Source organism: Gasterosteus aculeatus, chromosome 21, assembly GCF_964276395.1.
Source record: "Gasterosteus aculeatus chromosome 21, fGasAcu3.hap1.1, whole genome shotgun sequence".
In the NCBI taxonomy this organism is placed as follows: Eukaryota; Metazoa; Chordata; class Actinopteri; order Perciformes; family Gasterosteidae; genus Gasterosteus; species Gasterosteus aculeatus.
Genome location: NC_135708.1, coordinates 7,893,771 through 7,911,474, shown reverse-complemented (window position 1 = coordinate 7,911,474; position 17,704 = coordinate 7,893,771). Strand labels below are relative to the sequence as shown.

The 17,704-nt window shown below is 44.9% G+C and overlaps 1 protein-coding gene across 3 annotated transcripts in view; it reads right to left on the bottom strand.

Moving 5' to 3' along the window:
• Window positions 1–17,704, bottom strand: part of kcnh2b (potassium voltage-gated channel, subfamily H (eag-related), member 2b) — a 216,136-nt gene that overhangs the window by 10,197 nt on the left and 188,235 nt on the right. For all 3 annotated transcript variants that reach the window (XM_040166921.2, XM_040166919.2, XM_040166922.2), the window contains 13 exons: window positions 13,700–13,879; window positions 12,754–12,857; window positions 12,341–12,479; window positions 10,641–10,795; window positions 9,594–9,688; window positions 9,258–9,398; window positions 6,256–6,455; window positions 4,377–4,629; window positions 2,956–3,149; window positions 2,712–2,814; window positions 2,111–2,262; window positions 1,865–2,009; window positions 1,605–1,794 (listed from right to left, as the gene is read on the bottom strand). In XM_040166921.2, coding sequence (XP_040022855.1) covers window positions 1,605–1,794; window positions 1,865–2,009; window positions 2,111–2,262; window positions 2,712–2,814; window positions 2,956–3,149; window positions 4,377–4,629; window positions 6,256–6,455; window positions 9,258–9,398; window positions 9,594–9,688; window positions 10,641–10,795; window positions 12,341–12,479; window positions 12,754–12,857; window positions 13,700–13,879 — 2,051 coding nt within the window. The remainder of the gene's footprint in view (window positions 1–1,604; window positions 1,795–1,864; window positions 2,010–2,110; window positions 2,263–2,711; window positions 2,815–2,955; window positions 3,150–4,376; window positions 4,630–6,255; window positions 6,456–9,257; window positions 9,399–9,593; window positions 9,689–10,640; window positions 10,796–12,340; window positions 12,480–12,753; window positions 12,858–13,699; window positions 13,880–17,704) is intronic.

The following is a 17,704-nucleotide window of genomic DNA, read 5'->3' as shown; positions in this document are numbered from 1 at the left end:
TGATGGAGCGGTCATGTGACCGTACGCAGCGGTAAGCCTCTCCCAGTTCTGGTGCAGCAGCGTGATCAGCGAGTATCCTTCCCTTGCCACTCGAGCAGTAAAAGTCCTGCTACCCTTCAGCACTACCTATCTCTGTGAATGTGGCTTCTCAGCTCTGGTTCAGCTGAAGACTAAACACAGGAATAGAATAGAATAGACATTGAGCATGACCTCAGACTGGCCTTGTCAACTTTAACTCCAGACTTTGAGACTCTTGCCAAGAGCAAAAAACATCCCCAGTTCTCACATCAGAAATTCCTCCAGACTCACGTCTGTCAGTTTTCACCTGAGGTTGAAGTGAGTGCTGCTTAATTTTCTGTAAAGCACAATGATTTTCAGGATTTACCTCCTGATGAGGTAATCACAAGAAACGTTCATTTTGTATATCTGAATCCTTTTGAATTGCACTTTTTATTTAATTTATTTTGAATTTGTGCAAAAGCTGCTCCTCAAGACATAGTGTTTGTCATATCTGTTAAAGTTAGGTAATTTGAGTCTTTTTTCGACTTTTTTGTTTGTGCATGAAAGCTGTTGAATTTGTTTAGAAATGGCTGAAGATTCTTAATTGTTACGTATGTTGTAATACCTCGTATCCTTAAGATACACTTTAGAGTTTTTAGCTAATTTAGTGTAAAAGGGAATAGTTCCCTCTCTAGCATCGCTAACAGCTGGCTGTTTTGTTTTTTCATTAAACTTGTTTTTGTGTTCGCATACGTATTCTGTCTCCATACTATCTCGATGTTCCTCGATTTGGGTCGCGGCTTGTCATTCAGGGGTGATTGTGGGTCCCGGAGCCAGACCAGTTGAGAACCACTGGTCTAAACCACTATTCCCTGGATCTCAGAGGTGAAGTTAGCAAGTACGTATCATTCACAGTTAACATGGTAAATGGTAAATGGACTGTACTTGTATAGCGCTTTTCTAGTCTTCTGACCACTCAAAGCGCTTTAACACTACATGACATCATTCACCCATTCACACCCATTCATACACTGATGACAGGAGAACCATACACAGTGACACCTGCACATCAGTAACTAACAATCACACACTGTAGTCGCAGCTACAGGAGCAATGTTGGGTTAAGTGTCTTGCCCAAGGACACATCGACATGCGGGTTAGCAGAGCCTGGGATCGAACCGACAACCCTCTGATTGGAGGACGACCGTGCTCCCCACTCACCCACAGTTGCACATCTGTATAGACATTATTTTGCCTACACACCACTTCTTGTATAAACAACTCCACTTAATTATTAAACTTTTCTGAACTCTCTTCTTCTCATCCCGCTTTTACTTCTGGAGGCAGAACAAATACCCTTCTCACAGAGTTTCCAGTTTTATTGCATCTCATCAAAGTGGGCTTTACGCGTACAGGAGAGGTGGACGTAGGCTCCTCTGCAGCAAATAAGGACTCATCCTGCCTCACTTTGTTACACTTGTTCTCAAGTTGCTTTGAAGTGCAGCTATTTTGAAGGGGAGGCTTGAGATGCAGCCCGCTTCCTAGCTGTAGGCTTTAAGACCCCCCTCCCACCACCACCCAACTCCCCTTCCCTGACGCCGTACCTGTTGAGTTGTTTCTGCAGCAGGTCCAGGCGTGAGTCCAGCTGGCTGCGCTGCCGGCGGCTTAAGCTGTGCAGCGGCTTGCTGAGAGTCGGGGGGGAGGTCAGGCTGCAGCTTGGAACCTCCTGGTACTGACCGCCCCCCCGACTCTCCCCCCAGAAACTGAAGATGTGGGATACGCCCGAGAATGCACCTGCAGAGAGCAGGGAGGGTGAGCTTGCGCTCAACGACGGATACCGTGAGATTCACAGATTGAGCTTTACCTGACAGAGCGTTGCAGGTGTTCCCGTTCTGGGGGTCTCGGTCGGTCTCTGTGTTCTCGCTGAAGCTTCTGAACGTGGCCTGAGCATGCTGACTCTCCAGTACTGCCGGCGGAGGAGCGAGTCTGGTCCCGGTTGACTCTGCCCCCTGTTAAAATGTGTAGATCAGGGTATCAACATCATGTTTTATTGCACAAAGGCCACCAGGGTACAATAAATACTTTAGAAGTAGAGTAGATGAGCCTCTACCTCGTCGATGCTGGAGTGAGAAGACAGCGAGCTTCGATGTGCCTGCCACTGCCGCTTGGGAGCCCCATCCCGGCTTTGGTTGCCCAGGGCCTCCCTCTGTCTCCTCCTGACGGACTTATGGGACTTTTTGATTTCTCCGGCGTCTGCCTCATCTGGACACAAGTGTGTGAGGACAGATTTAAAATACCGTAAATTCCGGACTATAAGCCACTACTTTTTTTCCCACACTTTGAAGCCTGCGGCTAATGTATCATTTTTTACGGGCAACCAATCTGGCTGTCGGAGAAGGACACAGAGCGGCTGCACGTAAACTTGCCATTAATGAATCGATGGTGAGACGTTGGAGACGGCAATGTGAAGAACTCCAGCACAGACGACTCTGCGTGAAGAGTGGTTTTTCTGTCGCGTGGACACTTGCGGCTTATAGACCGGTGCGGCTTATATATGTACACATCTTTTTTTTGTTCAAAATTTATGTGGTGCGGCTCTATAGTCCGGAATTTACGGTGAGGTGTGACTACTCACCTTCCAAAGAGGATTGCCATATAAACCATTACTTTTGAATGTGACACTGATAGATGAGCACCCTAGCAATCTTCACCTTTCTCTGTACGTCTTCGGAACGATAACTTGCGTCTGCGTAACTTATTGAACCCCCCACAGTTGGAGTCATCGCTGCTCGGGGAGCCAGGGATCATGTTGGTCTGCAAACAAGCATTAAATGGACTACATTAAAAGTAAGAATGTTTTCTTTCCAAAAGTTAAGGTAAATTCTTTACTTGGATACAGCAGCAAAGATAACGTGCTACTAGATCTGTGCATCTTTGAAGAGGCTGAGAACTTACATCTCGGAGGTTGAAGGTTATTTCCAGATTGTTCCAGAAGTGGTCCGCAAACTCTGGATACATGTCCAGCACCTCCAAAACGTCCTCTCTGAAGATCTTGTGCAGATCGCAGTAAGTCAGTGCCCTCACATCAGCGTTGGATTTACCCGGGCGGGTGTACAGGTTGATGGGCTCGCCAAAGATGTCATTCTTACCTGGGAGAGGTGGAGAAAAAGAGAACTCCTTATCTTCAGTCATTACCTCGTCCCTCACCAGCAGCCAATTATACCGGTTAGAAATATTTTTTAATGACCCAGATATATGACAGTTGCATATAAGGAGAGAGTTAATGAAATGTAAGCCTGATTCAAATTACTTTCTCTCCTGTGTTTTTTCACTTGAGAACAAGTGAAAAATGGATTTGTCAGAAGTTCCATATTTTACATTTCATCTTTGGAAAAAGTTGCATAACTTTGTAACACACAATATATATATTGCTTCTGCTTAAATCAATGGTAAAACTGAAAGTCATTTATAAGAAAAAGTATTCTTTTAGTCCTTTATATAACATGGAGTAGTGATAAATGGCAGCTTCTTGAGGCTAAGTGGAGTATATATATATACAGATATAAATACTTCAGTGCCATCTCTTTTCTTTTGACTGTTTCAACAGATTAGAAAAAATATTTAGGACAATAGGCCAGCCTGTTTCAAAGATAACAGGTTTAGGTAAACCCGTTTTCACATGTTCCACTGTCAGTTAGGGGAGAAAACCTAATAACCTAACCTAATAAAAAATGGATAACCAGAATAAGTTCTTTCTCGCTTGCCTCTCAGGGATTCACTTTCCTAAAGGGTTCAATGATGTGGTAACATCTGCATTGATTTTATTTAATTTTGAACTACTGTCACAGTATCATATAGTATCTGTAAATGTATGTCCAATGGATTCTATGGTAAAATAAAAGAAAGTGTTAAAGATACTTTCTAGTATCACAGCCTGCTGTGTCGAGATCAGTAACACGTTATGCTCTCCAGCTGGTGGCACTACCGGCAAGAACATATTTTTGAGAGGCCTGCATGGAGTCAACACCCAGGAAGAGACATGCAAGCATGACCTAAAGAAAATGTGTGAGAAGCGGTTCTGCTGCACACCGAACTCCCTGAAAGACACAGGAAGCTTTGGACCAGTGGAGGACTTTCATTACTGTCCTGCTGAGAAGTCCACTGGGAGCTATTCTCACTATTCTCAGGGAAGCAGCCATGAGGTCACCTCCTCTGAGAGGGATTATTTCCATATGTTGATACGATCTTGCTTCAGAGTTTGTTCCTAATACCCAAAGAAATTAACAGGGGAACATGTACTTTCGCAGCTGGGAAGTGTAATCAGACAATCAAACATTGACAGATTGACACTAGACGTTTATTTATTCATTTTTTACCCAAGATGGCTACCACCACATCTCCTCTCAGTATCTCTATGGACCCCCTGGATATGAAGTAGAGGGCCGTGAGGACGTCCCCAGCGTGGACCAGCGTGTCCCCTGGCGGTGCGTGGGTGGTCTTAAACTTCATGGCCAGCGCCCTGAGGCAGCCCTTGGTAGAGCCTTTGAAGGCCTTACAGTTCTGCAGCAATGTCCGGTTAAGGTGGAGGCAGATATCTGCCTGCAGACACTCGGGGAAACCTTTCAGCACCTGGGGGAGTGGGCACATTGAGGAGGGAGGGAGGGAGGGAGGAGGCGTGGATAAGGAAGGAGAGTAAGAGAAGACAAAGAGGGAGCGGAGGAGGTGGAAAAAAGAAAGTTGATGAATTGAGAGATATAGGTGACAGTAGCGAGTGACTGTGCTATGGATCCAGAACATCAAACTAATGTCACACAAAAGTCCTACTCTAAAAGGAGTAATAAAAAAACATTCTCACAGTTGATACTCTTGTCATCCCGGCTTGTGAACATTAGCGGGACATCGTACCTTGATCACACCACGATACGGGTTCAGAGAACTCCCGGTTCCAATCAAAATCTTTTACGAGTTTAACCCTGAAGTGGAGGAACAGCGTCAGTAGTGTATGCTCAAATAATTTGAAGCAACCCTCTCTCTAATGTCCAGCAGGCGATCGACTAACTATAGGTCTTGACTAAAATGACATGAAATTTGATGTTCATTTAGGTTGTTTTTTTTCGGTCAATTTGATAAAGAACAGTGCACATTACCATTGTTGGTAAATGTGCCAGAGTTAGCCAAAAAGCTAGTTTTCATGTGTAGTCCCAAGTTGCACACAAAATCAACCTATCAACCAACAGAAGATGGGATTAAATTTAAAATGTTAATCAATATTGACGCTTAAAAAAAATGAGTGAGATAAAAGGACATGTGTGCAGGTAGATGTGGCAAAGACATACAGACAGGTGAAAACAGACAGATCAAGGGAAGTTCAACACAGACAGAGAGGTGCATGCTCTAATGTAACCTATCTAGAAAGGTTACATGCTAGTGATGACAGAGTTGGGCACCAACTAACCATTTTTTAAAATGAGTTTTAAATGAACTATATGTTTGTATTTCTCGAATGGTTACAAGGATGGAATTTGATTGTAGTGCACCTTGTACTGAAAAAGGCAGACTGACTGAAAAAGTGGGGTAATTCAATCCCCTCTTGCTGAACCTTTTAGGAGCCAATATCGAGTTCGGTCTTGGGATTACAATACATTACATGTCATTTAGCTGACGCTTTTATCCAAAGCGACTTACAATAAGTGCATTTCTAAGCAAGCTTAGTATAGCAGCGCTTTAAGTGGTTCGTTTGTCACTCACCTCCCTTCTGTTTGACACATGGAGTAATTCCTCTCCTCTGCACAGTTCTCTGCTGTATGTCGCACCACTGTTTGTTTTACTTCCAATCAAAAAGCTCTCTCCATCTTGATGTAACTGACTGCAACTAGCGGCTGTTTCGTTTCCGCAGTCAACTTCCTGTTTACTTCCGGGCCCGGTAAGTAAACAAACGAACATTAAATTATTAAAATATTAAATTGCATTAATAAAGGCCACATTAATTGCACAGATTAATGCATTAATGTTGACAGCCCTAGTGCATATTATTGATGAACCCTCTTTTCTGTTTTTCTCAGATGGTGTTGCACCATGCATGCTGAGACAAACTCTTGCATCGTCTTATTAACGTATAATGCAGGCTCAAAATACTGCTCCAGCCACTTTCTGTGTTTTGGTGTTCATGTTATATGCTATACTCACTGGGCCACAACACACCTGACGAGGTGCGAACATACGGGATGCTGTTTGAGTGCAGGATAGGGTACTCACAGCGTTCATGTCGATGCCGTTGGTGTAGGACCAGGCGTGCTGGAAGTACTCCTCCAGCCTCTGCCTGAGCGGGTTGGGGATCTGGTGAAAGCGGATGAACTCCCGCACCCTCAGCATCTGGGTGTGATAACGGGCCGTGCCCGAGTACAGCCGCTGGATGATAGCTGACACATTTCCAAAGATGCTGGCGTACATCAGGGCTGTGGGTAGGAAATGGGGATAGAAGCATGAGACGTGGGGGAGGATTTAGGAAATGTGAGGATGGAGGAAGCAAGGGATGGAGGGCAGGAGGGGAGAGATCCGCATTTAAATTTAGAGAGTGTCTAGCGCTGGATGGGTACTGGATACACTGATGTGACTTGACATATCTGCAAATAAATATCTTGTCTGACACCCTTGGGTGATACAATATACTGTAAGTGGAGAAGGAGCAGCCCTCCTGATTGGTCAGTGTCCACTGTATGGTCGCCTTCTTTTCAGCGTTACTGCAGTTAGGCCTAACTGTCTTTGTGAAGTACACTGTATTGTTTCGACAACACTGCCTGACAGTCCTGATGGATCATTTAAAGGCACATTTTTTTAATACTGCCTGTGTGCATTGCTTAGTGGATGGAATGTTTTGGAACTGTTTTTATAACAGCCAGGAAAAAAGATAATTTCCTGCATTTTTAAAGCTTGTTGTAAATCAATACTTTCTGTTACTATCTATCTATTCTACTAAAGCGTAAAATAATTTCCCACAAAAAATATTTCAACAACTACAACAACAGCCCTATCTGCCTCCGCTAAACTTCAGAAAGCAATTTAGTTCTCAAAGGGAGTATTTTTAAGTGGGGTTGAAGAGATAGTCCATAACCAGAATATCAATATCAAGATCAAATTTATTGTCAATGTCCAGCAGGGACACACATTTAGCCTTTTATCACCACAATGTGACGATGTGACTGGCTTAATTTTGTAAGTAAAGGAAGTGTGTTTTTGTGACATGACATGAACTGATTCTGGGGCGTCATTCATACAGAGTCTCAGCCTAGTCGGCAACCGGAACGAGCCGGCCACCAGTCCTATAAGCCTATAAGGAGATGCCAGTCTAAAACCACGTCGAAGTGATAGCCTAGTGTTTGGACACTAATCTTGGAAGGTTTTACGTTGGTAGAGTGAAGATTACTACTCTAGGACAGGCTTTTGTGAAGGCCTCACAGCGGAGAAACGGGAGGACTCAAAATCATGAGTTTTGTCTAATCCGGCTTTGAATGGCCGATTTCCACGTTCAACCCCTCTTTTGAATTGTCTGATCCTATTGGATCCGACTAGAATGAGCAGGTATGGATCGACAGCTCCATTAGCTACTCAGAAGCAGAAACGGGCAGAGGGTAAATGACGCTCGAGACGTCTGGCTTTGAAATTCAACCCCCAAACTCCCCTAACGTCATTTAAAAGACACAAGAAGCCAGGTGAGTCAACTCTTTAATATGTATGTAAATTTTTGGAGCTTTTTCAAACAGATTATTAGGGATTGTAGCCAAGACTCTTAACGCTTTGAAGGGGGTGAAGCATTTATATATTTGTGCACAATATTTCTGTTAGAAGTTGCATTTTGCTCCAGTTTGGACAGCTATTGGGCTTGGGAAAAAACAGCTGTTTATATTTAGCTACTTTACGGTAGTCACAACCTGGCACAGACATCTTGGAAGTATGGTGGGGACAAAGAATCACACGATCTGTCTCATAGCCCACTGTAGTGCTCAGTAGGTGTCAACTGGGGTCGTCGTGGCGCAGGGGTTAGAGAAGGTGTGCTGGGAAGCACAAGGTTGTAGGTTCAATTCCAGGCTGCCCCATGTTCCATGTCGAAGTGTCCCTGAGCAAGACACCTAACCCCTAATTGCTCCCCAGGCGAAAATGTGAAAAAGCCATGGGTTTAAAGTGTAATGTAAGTCGCTTTGGATAAAAGCGTCTGCTAAATGACCTGTAATGTAATGTAACTAAGAACTTATGAGAACACTTTAGCCCTTAAAAGCCCCTTTGTGTACACCAAAGGGACAAAAACACTCAGTCAGAACCAACATTGTGAGTACTCATCATGAAAAGATATATAAATCCTTTACATTACATTACAGGTCATTTAGCAGACGCTTTTATCCAAAGCGACTTACACTTTAAACCCATGGCTTTTTCACATTTTTGCCCAGGGAGCAATTAGGGGTTAGGTGTCTTGCTCAGGGACACTTCGACATGGAACATGGGGCAGCCTGGACTCGAACCACCAACCTTTCCTTCTCTAACCCCTGCTCCACGACAACCCCACCTTGTTCAAAGCATTAGAGTCCTGGTTACAATATGCAATTATCCATATAAAAAACATCAAAAAGCATCAGCAGATTGCCCTAAATTGCCGTGACAAACCATGCCAAACCTGCAGTACAAAACCCACTAAGTCATCACAGCGAATGAATCAGAAAAACCGTCCAGCACACATCCAAAATGGAGCAATGTGTGTCTCATCATGAACACAGCTATGCATGCTTTACCTGGTTCGAAGCATTAGAGTCTTGGCTACCAAAAGCCATTATCCACTTGAAAATACTCCAATCACAATCTTAGCCAGCGGAGTAAGAGTAAAACAATATTCCATGCAATTTAGTCCAATAATTTTGCACACAAAACACTGTAGGAGCAGATGATGGTGAATTTGTGGATATCTCTATCATTAACCCACCAAACCACCGCGTAAGCGTAAAAATCATAAATATGGCTACCGTTGTCGGTTTTCACTGAAATGATTAAATCTGCTGTTTTTGCAATGAGATGCGGTTCAAATGAATGGTCGACCAATCAAAAGCCTTCTCTAGAGTAGTTTATACTTGTACTCTATCAACTTGAAATTGTACATGTGTACGGTCCAGACACAGGGCTATCACGTAGATGTGTTTTTAGCCTTTTATATAAATGTTTTAGTTTGTGTTTTGGATTAATAGGGCTGTTTGCATAATATCAGCACTTACATCCGATGAGCATGACGCAGATGGAAAAGATCTTCTCAGAGTTGGTGTTAGGGGACACGTTTCCAAAACCCACGCTAGTCAGGCTGCTGAAGGTGAAGTACAGGGCTGTGACGTACTTGTCTTTGATGGAGGGTCCCGAACCTGGAGCGTAAAATGATAAAAATATTTCACAAAACAGAATGACGGATGATGATCCCACAATCATGGGCAAACACGATTTGATTATAATGAAAGATGTTTTTTTTACTTGCATGCTTAAGCAAGCAAGCATATGGGACCACTACAATATCTCAAACCGGTACTACTGTCATACTGTAGTTAGCTTTTCTACAGTACCTAGGATGGAGCTGTTGTAGGTCTTTCCCAACTGGTCCCCCAGCGTGTGGAGCCAGCCGATAGAACCGTTCCTCTCAACGCTACCGATCGCATACCTGGGAAAATATTAATGCATGTATATAAGTGCTTATGTTAGCAATAATTAGCAGTAGTTAAAAGTGACACAAAATGGATGTTCTACCTTTGAAAAGTTATAAAAACATAATTTCTTACAGATTCAGAAAATGTTCTGCATCTAAAATGTAACTGTCCTTTGACTCAATTAAATTGCCAAAAAAGGCATCATAAAAAATAAAACATGAATATACAATACATTCAGAGTATTGTATCGAAGAGGAGAATATCAGTATTTTGACAGCAACAGCCCCTGTTCTGATCCATGCAGAGAAACACAAATTACTAGGGTTGCAAAATTACGGGAATATTCAGAGTTGGAAACTTTCTCACAGGAATATACGGAAATATACCGGAATTAACTGTATTTACCTTGTTGTATATGCCAAAACAACATTTCGTTTTATCATGTGTACTTATGACAAAATAACATTTTGATTTGTTATAAGCAGACATGCAAACATTTATAATACAAATTTAAAAATTACATTTTTGACTTAATATCCATTTCTGGGTAAAATTTGAACGATGAATAAAATAGTCTATTCCCTATGACACCCCCACCCTAAAAAAGTCCACTAAATGTAAAATTAATTCAACTTCTCAAGCGTCTGGTTTTAGAGTTTTCCCCCAAATTTACAATAGCTAGTTGCATCCTGTGCAAAGGAACAAGATATGTGCTGCATTCCATACATCTCTAAAAATATAGATTATTTTGCTGCTCAGCCTTTTATTTGCAGTTTTATTAATGATAATGTCCCAACTTGCGCCTTTTGATGGAAGGCCGCAAATAATCAAGGTGATGTTGTATTTTTGTGTGATCATACACGGATACACTTCTTCCGCCCAGTATTATTTAACAGTACTATTTCCACATTACTCCTCCGTCTGTGAATTGCGTCCTATTCTTCCGACAGTGTTATGGCACCGTACCAGATGCAGGCCAGCCAGTGAGCGATGAGGGCGAAGGTGCACATGAGGAGGAAGAGGACAGCTGCCCCGTACTCCGAGTAGCGGTCCAGCTTCCTGGCCACGCGCACTAGTCGCAGGAGACGAGCCGTCTTCAACAGACCAATTAGAGTGGTGGTCTGAGAGGGATAGAGAGCGTGTTGGTGATTTCGGTGAGGCGTTTTGAAGACTCCTAAAAAACAACAACTGTGATGTCCTATCCTAACATTCCTCCGGCCATCTGGCCTCCCTCTGTGTCCATATGACAAATAAATAACAAGACGATTACTGCACTGGCGGAGGGCCTAGTCCTACTATATGTGTGTGTCCTCTGCTCTCAGTAACTAATAGTTGTCTGGTGAGTTGTCTTTCTTGGCTCTGTGGCTTCTATGAGTTGAGTTCCCACCAGGCCAGTTTTTCAATGTCGGTTTAGTTTCCACACTCATAATTTTTGGCCTGGTGGGTGGCTTAATGACTATAAATAACACATCTTTGAATTACCTACAAAAATCCCATCAACATTAGAGGAATTCCAAGTGTCAGTGGGATTGGCCTCGTCTGAGCTGCTGGGAGGAGGGAGGCACCCTCCTCATTAGGTGGGAAGTACCCTCAGATGGCATGGCAACCTACTAACCACTTTCTTGAATTCTCCAACTGACTGAAGAAAAAAATCGTGATTTTCCTCCCAACCCACAAAAGACAATCCATTTTCATGGGCTTTCTAGACTAGAAAAACGTGTGATTCAACAAGCCATTCAGATTTGGCTACCCTCACTTTATCAAATGCAGGCTCATTAGGAGATACTTCATGATGTGTCCCCTTTAAGTTAAAAAATACCCAGATTGGCCTTGAGACTTGCATACTTTGTGCAGAAAGCTGGAGGTGTGGGCATTCAGGAGGCAAGAGGTCCAGTGTTTCCCCTACCATTATAACACAGGGGCGCCCCCACCCCCTGAAATTACTCCCCCCCACGCAAGGCTTTGCCACACTGACATGAATATGTTACCAGAGTGACTTACAGCCCCACCCCTCAGTCAAATCTTGTTGAAATAAAATCCACCTTGTGCTGCTCTTCAGCCGTCAAAGAAACAAAAAAACTAAGAGTGTGTTAAACATTTGACATTTGAAGTGTGAGGGCAGAGGGCACGAGTCTTAAATACGGTCAGTTCTCAGGGAACGTCAAACAAAATCAATTGTAAGTTACGTTGTTTCTTTTATCCAACCAACTTAAAGCTTAAGCCAAAGTCATTATTCCATTTAAAAACAGAGCCAAAACCTAAAGCTTAAACATCTGACAAATTGAGAAGCTGGAAGCAGAAAATACAGAAAAAAGACAATGCATTAGATTTGAGCGGTACAACATTGATTAATACATTCTTTACATTAGCATTTCGTACACTGCCTTGTATTTTGTAAAGTATATTTTGCCACTCTGCCACAGCAGACTGAATATCAACTTCCCCACGGAGACAATTAAATGATGAAGCAGGAACTAACCCACCTCTGCCTCTTTCTTCCTCTTATTCCCCTGTCTCCCTCCTCTTCACGCTTTGTACCTTTTTCATGACACAATGTCAATGAAGCAACATATCTCTCTCTTGTTCTCTTCATGCCTCCGTCTCCACAGATTGACTAGTCCCCCCCAGCGATCTGGAAGCACCCTCCTCCCTCTATGGGGACTTACCTCCTCCCCGCTGCGGTAAATGAGCAGGTCAAAGGGAATAGCAGCCACCATGTCGATGAGGAACCAGCCCTTGAAGTAATGCACAGCGATCCGCACCGGGTGGCTTACCACCTCGTCGTTAGTGTTCACATATGTTGTTCTGAGGAGGAGAGCACATTATATTAACACGATAAACGTTGATATAAGATTTTACTACTGCAACTCTGGGAACTACTTTGTACCATTTACTTTAGTAATCGCTACTGTGTTCCCTAATGCTACGGTCAGCTCCAAACATGGTTTAACGAGGACAGAGGATGGGAGTTGGGAATTAGACCTGGAGAATTTTGTATTTATTATAACGTATTGATATTCTACTACAACGACAACTTTTACTACAACTATACTGTGGACTCTTGGATTAAAAGACTGACCTGAAGTTAATGAGGATGTCAATAATGAACATGATATCCACTATGAGGTCCACCACATTGAGAGGAGAGCAGGAGTAACCACAACTCTGCATGGCTGCCTCTTCCTGGGAGGAGTGGAAAGATGGAGGAGAGGTAGAGGAATAGGTAAGGGGACAATTCAAGAGTTGAGATTCAAGGGAGAAAATACAGAAGAGAGTAGAAGAAAAACAAGCTAATGCTCTGAATGAAACAGAACCGCTTGTGTGACTACCTCCTTCAAATTGATTAGTGTTAAGGTTTTTAATATAATTTGCCTACATGCCTGAACATTTTATATTTATATTGTCGGTTCATCATAGTTTGTTTTCCCCTGTTCACTCTGTCACTCTGCGGTTCTGTCATTCCAGATCCAGCATGCGCCCCTCCAATAAGCACTCATCTGATAATAAGCACACATCCGACTGACTGGTCTCCTGGTTCTCAGCCTTCCTGCCTACCGACAAAACCCACTTTCTCTAAACTCTGCCTGTGTGTTCTTCTTTTAGGTCCGAGTACTGATGAAAACTTGAAGGAACGTAACCTTGAAAAGAGATGTATTTTCACAACAACATTTATCAACGTTGGTATTCGTTTAAGGGCTCCTCTAGTCTTTCCTGCTATTTTATTTGATTATGGAATAAAGCTGTCTTTATCTATAAACTAGAAGCCTGATCAGTGGGACAGCAACAAGAAGAGTCGCGCCTGCGAGGCCACATAAGTTGAACATGGCAGTCCACACAAGGCCGAGCCCTTTACATCTTGCCATAAGTGTTGAAGAATGATGGTAAAACAAACTGCCCCAGAGAGTCTAAAGTTCTTATGTCAGACAGATGTAAAGCCCGATGAAACACGATCTAGCAACATGAATGAAACAAGCTTGACTTGACAGGGAACTTGTTAGTGACCCTTTCCCTGGAAGAGACCCCACCTGGTCGTTGAGGAGGAATGCGGCAGAGTAGGGAGTCAGGATGGCGGTGTAGATGACCAGCAGCAGAATGAGCCAGTCCCACACCGCCTTGAAGGGGCTATAGTGCAACACTGTCCACTTGTGAATGCGTGGGGCCTGGAGCTTGTATTCTGGCAGCACATCTGCACCCAGAGACAGCACCTGGTGATAAGAGACAAAAATAAAACAGAAGAATTAATGAGGACAATGTTTTGAGAGAATATATTCCTCTCAGACATTAAAACACACACCAGGAATGACATCTGGTGTATTATGGAGCTGTCCTAAGTAGCTTTACTTTCAGAAACGTCTGCAGAGGACATCAGCATAGCCTGTCTCTGCTTAATAGAATCAATGGGTGGACCTCAGATTAAAAAATATATAATGCTATGGGTTAGTAGTATAAGGCTATGGGTTAGTTCAAAATAAAAGAATAAAAGTTAAAGATAAAACATATTTAAAAATTAAAAAATAAAGTGCACTAGCGAACAGGAAGTGACAAAAGTGACGAGTGTAAAGTGACAAGTGAAAGTGACGTGTGCTGTATGAAAGAAAGTGACCGGTGGAATGTCAGAGTCAGACAGTGGGGGACCGGGCTCTGTTGATGAGAAAACACAAACAGTTTTTGTCCGGAGTGAGAGGGGTCGGCTACGATTGTCAGGATCCCACCAGCTTCACTCACTCCTCCCACTCGTTCACAGTCCCCTGAGTTCTAATCACCATCACCTGCACCTCATCAGTTCACCTCCCTTTATATTTGACTCCTCTTCACACACTCAGTGTCTGGTCTCGTCTCTACAGGACACAACAGACTCTCACGCTACGTACCTGAATACCTATCTGCTGCTCCAAGGGAATCTCCTCCAGTCCGTAACCTGGAACTCGGACTACCCTCCAGTTAAAGTTCCATCCTGATCATCTGCCTGCCTATTCATCATATCTCTGTCTGGTTCCGCAATCTTGTCAATAAACTATTGTACTTACCTCACGACTGTCTCCTGTCCCCCATTCGTGACAGAAGACCAGACCAAAGCTCGACCAGCGACCTTCCACGGAGAGGCGGAGGATTGCAGCTGCTTTCTGCTTCAGGTATCGCTGTATTTCCGAACGCAGGCGCACCAATTTTCTAATCTCTCTGCTCGAGTAGCGTTTATTATCTCCCTGCTGTCCGGAAGAGCACTCCAATGGGCTCAATCTATCTGGAACTCAGATTGTGGTAAAATCTCTTCCAAGTTTCATTTAGCATTTCAAGGAAGTATTTGGTCAGACAGCTTCTGATCTCACCGTTGACGATCAGCTCTACAACCTTCGTCAGGGAAAGCCTTCGGCGAGTACGTATGCCCTTCAGTTTCGTACGTTGGCGGCTGCTAAGTGGCTGGAATGAGACCGCGTTGATGACAGCTTTTCGGCATGTCTCAACCCCAACATCCGGCAACTGGTGGTTGTATAGATTGTCCTCGGTACAATCTGTCACTCCTCCAGCACCCGAGCCCATGCAGATGGACTCCACTTCTTTCTCTTCGTCGGAGCGGCAGCGGAGGATTCAACTGCTTCTGTCTATATTGTGGGGATGACAAACATCTCATCAGCGGCTGCCCTATTCGACCTCCACACCCGGCGGTAAGCTCCATTAAGATTCCGCCAAAGATCTCAACCTTAAACCGCACCACTGTTCAGTTACTAACCGCCCATGTTTGTGTCACAGCGCAAGCCCTCCTGGACTCCAGCTCGGCGGGGAACTTCATGTCCCCCCCAACTCCTACAAAAATTGAACCTTCGTAAGCGCCGAAGTCACCAAGACCTCAGAGTTCACACCATCCAGGGCAGACCATTGGTCCAAGGTCAAATTCGTAATTTCACCCCCACACTCACGCTCCACGTCGGCTGCCTGCACTCGGAGGAGATCTCCTTCATGGTACTGGAGGATTCCACTGCCGAGCTCATCCTGGGACGCCCTTGGATCCGGTTAGGTCCTTCACTGGGGAGAGGACTGCTCCCACTCCTGTCTAGCCTCGGTTGAGAAGGTCCCGAAGGGTCCCTCTGCTTCATCTCCAGAGGGATGGTTTCCCGTTTGTTCCATGTCCCTGGACGGTCCGGAAGTCCAGCACCAAGTGGAGATTCCGGCGGAGTACAGAGCATTACAGGATGTCTCCAGCAAGCAGTTGGCGACCAAACTACCACCTCACAGGCCAGGAGACTGCGCCATCGATCTGCTACCTGGAGCCACCCTGCCCAAAGGCCGTGTTTATCCTCTGTCCATCCCGGAGAAAAGGGCCATGGAGGAGTATGTGGAGGAAGCTCTTCGACGTGGGTTCATTCGACCTTCTACATCCACGGCCGCTTCCAGCTTCTTTTTTGTGGTTAAGAAGAACAAAGGCTTAAGGCTGTGCATTGATTACTGTCATCTCAACTCTCAAACTGTGAAGTTTAGCTATCCCCTTCCTCTGGTCCCAGCAGCGCTGGAGAAGCTGCGTGGAGCCCGCATCTTTTCTAAGTTCGACTTAGTACAGTGCGTACAACTTGATTTGCATTCGAAGGGGTGACGAATGGTATTCGGCACGCCCTCAGGCCACTATGAGTCTTCTCCTCATCTCTCTCAGCATAAGCACCACCTCTCTGGTTTTGGAGAAACTGAGAGCTCATAAACTGGAAAAAAATGTCACACCACCACTGTGCAGTTTCTGGGCTACATCATAGACCAACGGGGAGTCCAGATGGACCAGAGGATGGTGGAGACTATCCAGAACTGGCCCCTGCCCTCTACGGTAAAGGATCTTCAACGATTCCTCGGATTCGCCAATTTCTATCGAAGATTCATCAACAACCACACTCACATCAGTTCTCCTCTGACCTCATCTCTAAGGGGCCGGCCCAAATCTCTGTCCTTACCTCCTGAAGCCATCCGAGCCTTTCAACAACTAAAGGAAGCCTTCCTGACTGCTCCCATCTTGGTTCATCCTTACCCTGATATACCGTTTGTTGTTGAAGTGGACGCATCCTCAACAGGGGTTGGAGCGGTTCTCTCACAGCGGCAGGGTGATCCTCTTCTTTACCCGCTTTGAATTTACCGTATCTTACCGACCTGGAAGCAAGAATTGCAAGGCAGATGCCTCATCGACCGAAGACTTGAGGCCGCAGAGGCCCTCTTCAATCACGTCTTCTGAAACTTCGGTGTCCCCAAGGACATAGTGTCGGGCCGAGGTCCTCAGTTCATCTCTAGGGTTTGCCGGGCGTTCTTCAGACTTCTTGGGGTCACTGTCAGCCTATCTTCCGGATACAACCCCCAGACGAACGGTCAGACTGAGCGGAAGATCCAGGAGATTGGACGCTATCTCCGAACCTACTGCCACCAGTACCAGGACAACTGGAGCCAGTTCCTCCCCTGGACAGAGTACGCCCAGAACTCCCTTCAGCGGTCTACCACGGGGCTCAGCTCCTTTCAGTGTGTCCTGGATTATCAACTTCCACTCTTCCCGTGGTCCGGTGGGCCCTCCGGCTCCGGTCGGCCCGGCTGTCGATTACTGGTTCCATCAGAGCAAGAGGGCATGGGATTCAGCTCACGCTCACCTCCAGCAGGCAGTGCAAAGACACAAGGACCAAGCAGATCGTCGTCGTGCTGACCCTCCACAGTACCAGCCTGGAAAAAAAGGTGCGACTTTCGACATGCGTCTCAGTGTGCCCTGCCGTAAGCTGAGTCCTCGATACACTGGTCCTTTCCCCGTGGAGAAGCAGCTGAACGAAGTCACCTACAGGCTGGATCCTCCTCCACAATACAGAATTTCACCATCTTTCAATGTGTCACTGTTGAAACCCTTCATTGAACCTGTCTCTGCTCCTCCCTCAGAAACCGTTCCGGATGACAGACCTCCTCCTCCAGTTAGTCGAACCAGAGCCCATCTTTAGAGTCCGCACCATCATGGACTCACGACGCCGAGGTCCGCATGTGGAATACCTGGTTGACTGTGAGGATTATGGCCCAGAGGAACG